The sequence below is a fragment of the Nerophis lumbriciformis genome, linkage group LG35 (assembly GCF_033978685.3).
Source record: "Nerophis lumbriciformis linkage group LG35, RoL_Nlum_v2.1, whole genome shotgun sequence".
Taxonomy (NCBI): Eukaryota; Metazoa; Chordata; class Actinopteri; order Syngnathiformes; family Syngnathidae; genus Nerophis; species Nerophis lumbriciformis.
Window position 1 is genome coordinate 1,453,871 of NC_084582.2, and position 12,619 is coordinate 1,466,489.

The window sequence follows — 12,619 nt, forward strand, 5'->3', positions numbered from 1 at the left end:
GACTTTTTAAAACGCCGCTGTACGGAGTGGTACACGGACGTAGGGAGAAGTACAGAGCAGTTGCGTCTCCCAGTCATACTTGCCAACCCTCACGATTTTCCCGGGAGACTCCCGAATATCAGTGCCCCTCCCGAGGCAACCATTCTCCCGAATTTCTCCCGATTTCCACCCAGACAACAATACTTAAAGGGACTGCCTTTGCGTGCCAGCCCAATCACATAATATCTACAGCTTTTCACACACACAAGTGAAAGTATGCATACTTGGTCAACAGCCATACAGGTCACACTGAGGGTGGCCGTATAAACAACTTTAACACTGTTACAAATATGCGCCACACTGTGAACTCACACCAAACAAGAATGACAAACACATTTCGGGAGAACATCCACACCGTAACACAACAAACACAACAGAACAAATACCCAGAACTCCTTGCAGCACTAACTCTTCCGGGACGATACAATATACACCCACGCCACCCCCCCCACACCTCAACCCCGCCCACCTCAACCCCGTCCGTCCCCCTAACCTCGCCCACCTCAACCTCCTCATGCGCTCTCAGGGAGAGCATGTCCCAAATTCCAAGCTGCTGTTTTGAGGCATGTTAAAAAAAATAATGCTCCTTGTGACTTCAATAATAAATATGGCAGTGCCATGTTGGCATTTTTTTTTATAACTTGAGTTGATTTATTTTGGAAAACCTTGTTACATTGTTTAATGCATCCAGCGGGGCATCACAACAAAATTAGGCATAATAATGTGTTCATTCCACGACTGTTTGTATCGGTATGGGTTGATATCCATCCATCCATCCATTTTCTACCGCTTATTCCCTTTGGGGTCGCGGGGGGCGATGGAGCCTATCTCAGCTACAATCGGGCGGAAGGCGGGGTACACCCTGGACAAATCGCCACCTATATCAGAATCGGTAATTAAGAGTTGGACAATATCGGAAATCAGCAAAAAAGCCATTATCAGACATCTCTAGTTTTTTTTAACATTATGAGAGCCCTCTAAACATGAAATAACACTCTATAGTCACCTTTATACTCTTTTAATCAAGAATAAAGTAATGCTGGCTGAGGACAATGCTACTGTAGTATTGATATTTTCAGTTCATTAAGCCATTTTTTTGTTTGGAGATTATTCATTTAGGACCATTAAATTGTAGAATATTCTTTATCATTATTTTTTCAATGTGGTAAAGCCACAATATTTGAAGCATGATGTGGTGAGGACGACTGTATGCCCATTTCCACTGTATTGTATTAAGTACAATTACAGGACATAATTCTATATACCAGAGGTGTCTAACTTAATTGAGGGCCACATCACAATTAAGTCAGAAATGGGATAAAGAACAAGTGTTTACATTTTGGGGGTGATCTGGATCAGTGTCTAGATTCAGGACTTTACAATTGGAAGGTAGGGCCTGGCGGAGGTCTGCGCTCTGTTTATACCGCTGGTTGTCTTCGCTTACTCTCTAAGTCGCATGCAAAGTGTCACAGAATTAACATATGTCATTTTTTTTTCAGTTCAATTTGAATTGATTTTATGTGCTGATTAGACATGCTGTGCACAAACAGATGAGGAATTATTGTGCACACATGCAGATTACAGAAAAAAGTGGACTGAGTTACAGGTATTCCAAACAGTATTTTAATTTTCATACCTCGTACCGTCCTTTCCAACGTGACAGTTTGGACTTTTGGTTGCTTTATTCGGTTTGTGCGGTATTTCCTGCTTAGTGCTTTTATTGTGTTACATCACATTACAGTTTTCTGTTTGGGTTGTTGGCTGGGTTATATGGGTGTACTGCTTAATGCCACGAAACGCCAGATTGCTTATTCCTTCCTGTTTCCCGAGACGACCTGGTGCTCATCCCATGTATTTCTAAACACTTGGGTGTCATCAGTGTTTGCTACTCTGTTCAATTTGCACTTCATTTAGCTCCCTATTTGGCGTCACTCCCTGTCCGTAACAGCTTGTTGTTAGGCTCTCCCTTTTGCCTGCATCCTACTATTTCTACTCATTGCCTTACAGGTATTTAGTTAGCCCTTTGCACCACACCGTTGCTCCTCAGGTGAGCTGATTATTTATTCTAAATACTTCATTGATCCAACGTGCACCCATGTCCTGACATCCTGGGTTAAGCTAAACCAAATCATAGCGGAACGTGACAGGTCTGCCGTCATAACACAAGTTTGGCTTTCAATGATAAGCGTCTGTTAATTACGTCAAACAAACATTGAAATGTAATTCATTAGTTAACACACTATTGTTGACAGTACTAGGGACAAGCGGTAGAAAATGGACGGATAGATAGTTAAATTGCGATTTCTTTCCAATTCAATACTGAGTAACCCCAAAATGAGCTAACGTTACGCTAAAGGCTAATTAGCCTTCACCTCAAGCCAGGACTGCGAGCGAGCTGAGCTGCAGTTTGTTTCTAGAAGGTCAACAGGCTCATAGTGATGTTACTAGTAGTTGACTGGGAGGTGTTTATATTAATTTGGGGAGAGTCCGCTGCCTGATGTTTACCTGCTAAACTATGGCGTCACATTAGTGCCAAAAATCCGAGCGCATAAAAACTGTTATCGCGCGCTGATTCTCCACTTCGTGCGCGCGCGTGGTGCCTTTCTGCGCGCGCGCTGTCATGTTTCGTTTTGGCCCTCTGGGGGCGGGTATGCTTAGACGGCCCCTTTTTTCTGATTGGTCAGGGGAAAAATGCTCAGAGCCAATCAGAAGTATAGCAGGGTGGGTCATCGTCAATATGTATCAAGATTTACGGAGGAAGAAGTGGATAGAAAAATGTCGCGCGCTGATGAAGGTTATTTCATACCACATAAACACAATACAGGGTAATACAAAATGTGACCCAAATAAATAATAAGACAACAAACACCATAATCACATCTTTCAGCCAGAACTGGTCCACCAGCAATAACATCCAACCATAACATTATTTTATAATTTCACTTCTTCTTGAACATTTGTTTTCTAATTTATGGAATTTCTTTTGATTCAGCCATAAAATTAATGAAATAATCTTTGAATTTTGTTTTTAAATTGTTAAAAATAGCCTTTTAATAATGTATTCTGAAACAGTTTAAAATAATCAGAGAACTGACTAACACTGACCCTACACAACTATGTTGCACAATTAAGTCTTTTTTTTTTTAAAGCGAAAGAGGTAATTTCATCAGGTACAGCATCCTATGTCATATCTACATGTAATAAGATTTGTAACAAGGCAAACCGTTTGTAAATTGGTCGAAAATCGAGCAAGTTATGGTAATTTAATTAGTACATGTACCATTGACATCAATGTAATGATTGAGGCTAGCTGTCCGAGGTAAGATGGCTACAACGTTGCTACGCTGGAGAATGATTGGTCATATGAAAAATGCTCAGAGCCAATCAGAAAGTAGGGGCCGTCTAAGCATACCCGCCCCCAAAGTGCCAAAAAGAAACATGACAGTGCGAGGAGAGATGCCAGGAGTACACAGAGAGCGCACAGACCGAGACGGCGCGCAGAAAGGCACCACGCGCGCGCAAAAGGGTGTCGCGCGCGCGCACGAAGTGGAGAATCAGCGCGTGATAACAGTTTTTATGCGCTCTGATTTTTGGCACTAATGTGACGCCATAATAAACACCTATTCGCTAATCCCACCGCAGAAGCACTGACTACATGCGCTCTGAATACACACTACTGATTGGCTGCTACCGCTAAGGTTGTAACCAATCAGATGGTTGTGTGGGTGGGACAATGCTAGGTGCTGTGTAGGAGACAGAGGCAGAAAGCAGAGCAGCTTGTTAAGACTTTAGCTTAGGCGGCTACTTCATATCTCCCGTCCAAAAGCAGAACCTAGTAACTCACTTCTAGCTGATTTTGATAAAACAAACGAAAACCAATCTATTTTATATTAAAGTCCCATCCATTCACAGAGATTTGATTTCTGCTTTGTTGATGTTAATTGGTATCCGCAATTCCAGCCTGCAATTTTATATTTTATATCACCTAGTAACTCCAAAATTATTATCAGCTCAGTTTTGACCAAAATTGAGTTACTGGGTTTTGCCTTTGGACGGGAGATATGTTCGTGTGGAAGCTCGTTCGGTACACCCCCGTACCGAACCGGAACGCCCGTACCGAAACAGTTCAATACAAATACACGTACCGTTACACCCCTATCGTTTAGCAATATAAAAATAAAAAATTGAACAAAGGCATTTGTTTAACTTAACTGTGTTCCTTTTGTTGACAACATTGAATCAGTAAACTTTGCCAGCGTACCATGTAGCTATCGGCGCGAGCAGAGCAGCGGCACCAGCTGGCCGGCAGCAGCCGTCACTGCTGCTTGCATTCACCTCAGTCTCCAAGACACAAAAAAGTCTCTAATATCCCCGGTAAAAGTCACTAGATTTGTCGCTAGTAGCAGTTTACAAAAAAAGGTCGCCAAGAGGATTGGCAATACTTTATCACCAGACCTACGTAAGCGTCAATATATACCTTGATGTTGCAGAAAAAAGACCATTTATTTTTTTAACCGATTTCCGAACTCTAAATGGGTGAATTTTGGCGAATTAAACGCCTTTCTATTATTCGCTCTCGGAGCGATGACGTCACAACGTGACGTCACATCGGGAAGCAATCCGCCATTTTCTCAAACACCGAGTCAAATCAGCTATGATATTTTCCGTTTTTTCGACTGTTTTCCGTACCTTGGAGACATCATGCCTCGTCGGTGTGTTGTCAGAGGGTGTAACAACACGAACAGGGACGGATTCAAGTTGCACCAGTGGCCCAAAGATGCGAAAGTGGCAAGAAATTGGACGTTTGTTCCGCACACTTTACCGACGAAAGCTATGCTACGACAGAGATGGCAAGAATGTGTGGATATCCTGCGACACTCAAAGCAGATGCATTTCCAACCATAAAGTCAAAGAAATCTGCCGCCAGACCCCCATTGAATCTGCCGGAGAGTGTGAGCAATTCAGGGACAAAGGACCTCGGTAGCACGGCAAGCAATGGCGGCGGTTTGTTCCCGCAGACGAGCGAGCTAAACCCCCTGGATGTCTTGGCTCACACCGTCCCTTATGCCACCGAAGATGATCAAGAGAAGAATATCGACCCTAGCTTCCCTGGCCTGCTGACATCAACTCCAAAACTGGACGGATCAGCTTTCAGGAAAAGAGAGCGGATGAGGGTATGTCTACAGAATATATTAATTGATGAAAATTGGGCTGTCTGCACTCTCAAAGTGCATGTTGTTGCCAAATGTATTTCATATGCTATAAACCTAGTTCATAGTTGTTAGTTTCTTTTAATGCCAAACAAACACATACCAATCGTTGGTTAGAAGGCGATCGCCGAATTCGTTCTCGCTTTCTCCCGTGTCGCTGGCTGTTGTGTCGTTTTCGTCGGTTTCGCTTGAATACGGTTCAAACCGATATGGCTCAATAGCTTCAGTTTCTTCTTCAATTTCGTTTTCGCTACCTGCCTCCACACTACAACCATCCGTTTCAATACATGCGTAATCTGTTGAATCGCTTAAGCCGCTGAAATCCGAGTCTGAATCCGAGCTAATGTCGCTATAGCTTGCTGTTCTATGCGCCATGTTTGTTTGTGTTGGCTTCACTATGTGACGTCACAGGAAAATGGACGGGTGTGTATATAACGATGGTTAAAATCAGGCACTTCGAAGCTTTTTTTAGGGATATTGCGTGATGGGCAAAATTTTGAAAAAAACTTCGAAAAATAAAATAAGCTACTGGAAACTGATTTTTAATGGTTTTAACCCTTCTGAAATTGTGATAATGTTCCCCTTTAAGATGGTATTTTAAACTTGATGTGCGCTGTTGATAAAAACGTTTTGCTGCAATACCAACAAGCTGCCTCAATTTTATCCAAAGTTCTGTTTTGAAACAAAATTGGCTACCCGTCCTCGCAATCACAAGCCGTGTAACAAACGCGCACGTTTTGCAAGTAAAGATTCATCTTCATTCATGTTTGATAACGCAATAATGTATTTTTATTCATCACACGCCTTAACGCGTTAAGGTTGACAGCCCTACTTAAAACCAATCCAATGTAGGTCACAGAATGCCAGGCAGTAAAATATTGAAAGAAAAAAATGATTATATCTGTGCTTTTTGTTATAGGTGACATACAAGCAAATTGGTATTACCTAATTGACCGGAAAATAAAACAAACTTGAAAATAAGATTACTTCCTTTTTCGAAGGCTGTATTTATTTTTTTATTTTTTTAAATGAGAAACACACTATTATTGTTCTATCGTATTTTCAATATATTGACTGTCTGATGACTCTGCTTCATTAATAACCATTGTCTTGAAATTGAGACTCACTGGTGTGTGAGGGCCAGGATAAACAGCTCTAGAACTAGACTAACCAGAGACTATTTTCTAGGGGTAAAAATACAGTTTTATATTCTGGTTAATACACTAATTCAGTAAGGCCCTAATTCTCCTTTGCAATGTTACAATGCACACCGTATTCAATGTTATTTCTTAAATATATGTGTGATACATATATTTTCCCATAACAAATTAGTTTATTTTCGTATTTAAATTGTTCACATAATAGGTGCCATGATTAGGAAAAACACACAAAACCTACTATGCTGGTACCGTATTTTTCGGATTATAAGTCGCTCCACAGTATAAGTCACACCGGCCGAAAATGTAAAATAAAGAAGAAAAAAAACATATAAGTCGCACTGGAGTATAAGTCGCATTTTTGGGGGAAATTTATTTGATAAAATCCAACACCAAGAATAGACATTTGAAAGGCAATTTAAAATAAATAAAGAATAGTGAACAACAGGCTGAATAAGTGTACGTTATATGAGGCATAAATAACCAACTGGTATGTTAACGTAACATATTATGGTAAGAGTCATTCAAATAACTATAACATATAGAACATGCTATACGTTTACCAAACAATCTGTCACTCCTAATCGCTAAATCCCATGAAATCTTATACGTCTAGTCTCTTATGTGAAAGAGCTAAATAATATTATTTGATATTTTACGGTAATGTGTTAATAATTTCACACATAAGTCGCTCCTGAGTATAAGTCGCACCCAAACTATGAAAAAAACTGCGACTTATAGTCCGAAAAATACGGTACTTCCTTTTTCAAAGGTTGTATTTATTTTTTTTATTTTTTTAAAAAAAAATGAGAAACACACTATTATTGTTCTATCGTATTTTCAATATATTGACTGTCTGATGACTCTGCTTCATTAATAACCATTGTCTTGAAATTGAGACTCACTGGTGTGTGAGGGCCAGGATAAACAGCTCTAGAACTAGACTAACCAGAGACTATTTTTTCGGGGTAAAAATACAGTTTTATATTCTGGTTAATACACTAATTCAGTAAGGCCCTAAATCTCCTTTGCAATGTTACAATGCACACCGTATTCAATGTTATTTCTTAAATATATGTGTGATACATATATTTTCCCCAAACAAATTAGTTTATTTTCTTATTTAAATTGTTCACATAATAGGTGCCATGATTAGGAAAAACACACAAAACCTATTACTATGCTGGTATTTATACGGTGGAGGTGTCATGCTGTTTAACTTACCACTCCTCATTATGCTGACGCCGCAGTTGCCTCTCTCAAACTTAACTCCTTCGTACTTGTACCCTTAAGACACAATATGGAACAAGAGCCGTCATAAATGAATATGGGCCGCTTTACAGGAGCAGATATTCACTGTCTGTTTTAAAGTGATTCTGACCTGTTGGTGTGGTCACAGTGCACTCTGAGTAGGGCAGTTGATTCAAGCCTTCTTCCACGACCAGTCTGATCTGTGGGGACGCCAACGTTTATTAGCATCTAAAAACATAGCATGTGTTTGATGTTGCGGTCAAAACCTACCAGTCGGTCAGCACAAAACACAAAATCTCCTCTGCTGGTAGTCCTATGAACACACAAACATCCATCAGGTTACCAATTTGAGATTATATGTGTTGGAATAATTGTTTGTAAGTTATCACAAAAGAAAAGTTGTATTATGAATGCTGTATTTTGAGGCCTAACAAGAGGAAGAAGGCTCGTGAAACGCCACTGTGATTTCAACACGGACAGATGGCAGGATCTGCTCAACTCCCAGAGGAACTCTCTTTGAAGTGTTAAACGAACTCTCTTTGAAGTATTTCACAAACTCTCTTCCAACTATTTGTTAAGTGAAGTCAACGCTATTTACGACCCGCTGCCCTCTTGAAGTCACTGTGGTCAGGAGACGGGAGGGGTTATCCATTGTCCTCCAACACCTGCCCCGGCTGGATCCAGGAAGAGCCCAAGCCCGAGAAATCCGCTTCTTGGACTTCAAAGCGACCGAAAACAATGACTCTTTTACACACTTACCATTCCTGCTGTGACATGTGTTGGTGCGTGAACATTGAATATTGTAATAAAGAGGAGACGAAAACCTTCTTCGTCAGAGCGTGCTAAGACACTGTAAGAGGTTACAGGTTGACGCATGTCTCTCCTCAATTGAGTCCAAATTGAATTCTGTCTCTGTTTGATTCTTTGCCTTTTGTCTTGTTTAATTAGATGTCCTGTGTTTGAACGTGACAATATGATTCTCTCATAATATTGCAAACTTGCAAGAATTTAACTGCTTTAGTATTATTTCAGAGGTTACAATATATATGTATTGGAGAAATCATGTGCACACTTTCCAAGTGACAGATTCGATGATATATAAAATACACATGTCGACATTGTCACTCAATAAAACACTCGTTTGAAGCTGGCATCATATGTAATAATAATTGACTCTTATGGTAGAACACGTTCACGTTGACAACAAAAATATACGAGGTTGCTATCTTGATCTTGAAGATAAAAGGGGAGGGATGAGATATCTTCCAAGGACCGATGCTTCACAGCCTGATTTCAAATGCAAACAGCACAAGAATAAAATCTGTTGTGAACAGGATACTGTGGGATTTCTCGTGATATGTGATTTGTCCATTGAAAAGCTGTCCTCCCAAAATGGCTGCCATACTGATTAAAGTGTTTTATAGGCACAAAACAAGTAAATATTTAAATGTATCCAGTTACCTGACCTCGGATAAGCGGAAGAAGATGGATGGATGGATGGATGGACAGTTATTGTGTTTGAAAAAGAAACGTGAGCGTTTTTTCAAGCATATTCAACCAGTAGTTTGAGGCAGGTTTGGTATAATATATATTTGTAAGATATTTTAAAAATGTTTTCAATGTCCTCTGCATACAATAATAAAAATGTTGATGCAGCCAGAAATGCATTTGTATAACCACATATAAAAGAAACACTTGTTGCAGTATCATTCATACATAACATCACTGGGAAAAGGGTGGCAATACATTTACAAAATGCCAAAACCAAGAAAAATTAAAGTGAAAGTTGTTGTTTTTCTTTGTGATGTTAATAATGCTGCACAGGCACTTTTGAATGTTTTGCGTTGATTCAAAGTTGAGTTTTTGTCCTCATCAAAACAGTGGAAAATATGATTTATGAAGTCTTTTTTTTTTAGCTCGCACAAGTTATGATTCATCTTTGCAGAGGACGTTAAACAAATACCAAATGTTTTCACCAAATGTTTGCCTCGGTTTTCTTACGCGGTCTCAGTTTTTGCCCAATCAAAGGGGACCTATTATGCAAAACCAACTGTTCCTACCAGTTGGAACATGGTTTTGTGTGTTTGGGACCGCCATAAGTCCCGGAAATTCTAAATCAAACCATGGAGGCATGGCAGAAATATTTATAAAATAATCTTGCCTCCTTCCAAACTTGCTCCAAGCAAGCATTTTGGAACTTGAGACTTGTTTCTCCTGGGAAAAAGTGTTTCGTTTTTTTTTCAGTTCTGTTTTTGACTGACCCTTTGGAAAAAAAATTATTAAGTAACCCAAGGTACCACTTTTCCTGACAGTGGCCTGGTGGTTACTTCCAGTCTGGACATTTGAGTTTGAATATCTGTTGAGAGTTTGCATGTTTTTCCCCTACATGCCTGTTAGGTTAATTGAAGACACTCAATTGTCCGTAAGTGTAAATGCTATATTGTCTCTTCGTGTCCTGTAGGACAGTGGTCCCCAAACGATCCACGGACCGGTACCGGGCTGCGGCACCGGTCCGTGGATCGTTTGGTACCGGGCCGCACAAGGGAAAAAAATATATATATATACATATATATATATTTATTTTTTTATTAAATCAACATAAAAAACACAAGACACACTTACAATTAGTGCACCTACATTATATATCAATATAGATCAACACAGTCTGAAGGGATACAGTCCGTAAGCACACATGATTGTATTTTTTTAAGCCAAAAAACCCCCCCAAAAAACAAATGGGACAAATCTTCAAGCGTTCCAAAAAGGTTGGGGACCACTGCTGTAGGGTGTAACAATTCAATGATATGTTGATTTATATTCCTCAGATCCAACTACATTGATCTGTGCTCGGCACGTTAGCGTTACGGAAGACAGGTGTCTATCCAAGATCGTTTTAAAAGGAAATTGATCGATTTTATCTATACTCGAATAAAGAAAACATTGGATTTAAGAAATTAAGTTTAGCACTTTTAATGATAAGAATGTTAACTTTTAGTCTGTCTGCCTGCCTGTGGCTTGATCAATACAAAAATGACAGATAGCTACGGTGTCCAAGAAAGGTTATAACAAATGCAAACACTACTATCATTAATTATAACACAAAAACTTTCAAATAAAGCAGTATTGCAAAAGTTACAACAAAGAAAACAATACAATAACATACCTGCCAACTTTTGAAATCAGAAAAACCTAGTAGCCAGGGTCCAGGGGCCGCAGGCCCCAGTAGGTCCAGGACAAAGTCCTGGTGGGGGGTTCAGGCTTCGCCCCCCGACGCAAAATGATTGATTGCATTCAGACAGGTTAAAATGTTGCTAAAACCATCACTTTTCTATCAGTCACAGTGACTTTTCAAAACAGAAATATTACAGCAAAAATCATATGGGTTGATTGACATGTTTATTCTGTAAGCTAACTTCAATAGTTTGAAATTATTTGACAGTTAATGCCAGTTATCCTGTCAACCTTTCACAAGACTTCAATTTGTTAATTGAAAGTATAAACAGTATAAACACTTTTTACAGTTAACAAATGGTAAAACAGTACTAAACAATTCCATTAAAAAACAAATTGGTGTCATTATTAACTTTCTGTCCAAGCTTGTATAATCTACTGCCTTGTTCAATTGTAAAAAATATTCTGTGCCTAAAATTCACATTTCTATCACAATTATCATACTGTAAACATGGTAAGCTAACTTCATTAAAATTAATAGTCCTGTCAATAGCATGGAATTACAATTCAAATGTAGTTTTTTTGTAAGCCTTTCAAAAGAATTCAAAATATGAAAAATGAATGAAAATTAATTTAAGCCATCAGACACTTGAAAAGTGGCACATCACATCTCTAATGTAATCATTTTAACTTTTCAACAGAAATAGCACTGCAAAAATATTAAGGACATACTTCTGTATTTTGGTAGTTATGCTGTCAACATTTAACAAGATTTCTTCAACTTGGACTTGAAAGCATAAATAGTATAAACACTTTTAACAGTATAACAGTACTAAACAATTCCAATAGATAACATTGGTGTCATTACCTTTTTGTGGCTAAAATCCGAAAAACGTTGAAAGTTTTCCACTTGTATCGCTAGCAACGGCATTAGACTTGTGTTTTTTTGTCCCAACGTGGTCTTTTACATCGCTAATTCCTCCGTGTCCGATCGAAAAATCTTGTCTGCACAAGGTGCAATTCGCGTAGTTTTCACCCTTTTTGGAACGGATAATTATTCCCGGATAGGCTTTTGAATATTCTTCACGGAATGACTGCAGTTTTCTTTTCGGTTTAAGACTCGTTTGCGATTTTTCTCCGGCTGATTCCATGATCGTTCGCTCGTTTGGAAACAATGACAACTGGTGCCTCGTGCTTGGCAGCGGTGCTATAAATAGCCTCGCGGAATGGCTCGATAGGAAGTTACGGGAAGCAGGTCGAATGTCATTGTTGTTACGCGATTTCGTGAATAAAACTTTAAAAAAAAAATTTTTTTTTAATTAATGAAAAAACGTATTTTTTATCACTGCAACCGTAACCCGGAATAGGTTGATGAAAACCGTACTAATTACGGGAAAACCGGAGTAGTTGGCAGGTATGCAATAACATAAAGCCGTAACACAACTGTAAGCCACAAAAGACGCGACCGACACAATGGAAGTGACAGTGGCGCAAGATACAGCGACGCACCGACTTCCAGAACACAGCCAGAGAGGTCATTTCATCAGAAAGAAATACAAGAGATAGATCAAGGAGGCTATGGAAATTAGGAAGCGAGGGACCAACACCATCAACAGGGATGAGGGGGCATACCGTATTTTCCGCACTATAAGGCGCACCGGATTATTAGCCGCACCTTCTATGAATTACATATTTCATAATTTTGTCCACCAATAAGCCGCCCCGGACTATAAGCCGCGCCTACGCTGCGCTAAAGTGAATGTCAAAAAAACGCTGCGCTAAAGGGAATGT

At 39.4% G+C, this 12,619-nt stretch overlaps 1 protein-coding gene across 1 annotated transcript in view; it reads right to left on the reverse strand.

Annotated features, from left to right (window-relative positions):
* uprt (uracil phosphoribosyltransferase (FUR1) homolog (S. cerevisiae)) overlaps positions 1-12,619 on the reverse strand; it is a 46,571-nt gene that overhangs the window by 22,115 nt on the left and 11,837 nt on the right. Inside the window, exons 2-4 of the mRNA XM_061927936.2 lie at positions 7,928-7,970; positions 7,788-7,857; positions 7,631-7,693 (exon numbers count right to left, since the gene is read on the reverse strand). Of these exons, the coding sequence (XP_061783920.1) occupies positions 7,631-7,693; positions 7,788-7,857; positions 7,928-7,970 (176 nt within the window). The remainder of the gene's footprint in view (positions 1-7,630; positions 7,694-7,787; positions 7,858-7,927; positions 7,971-12,619) is intronic.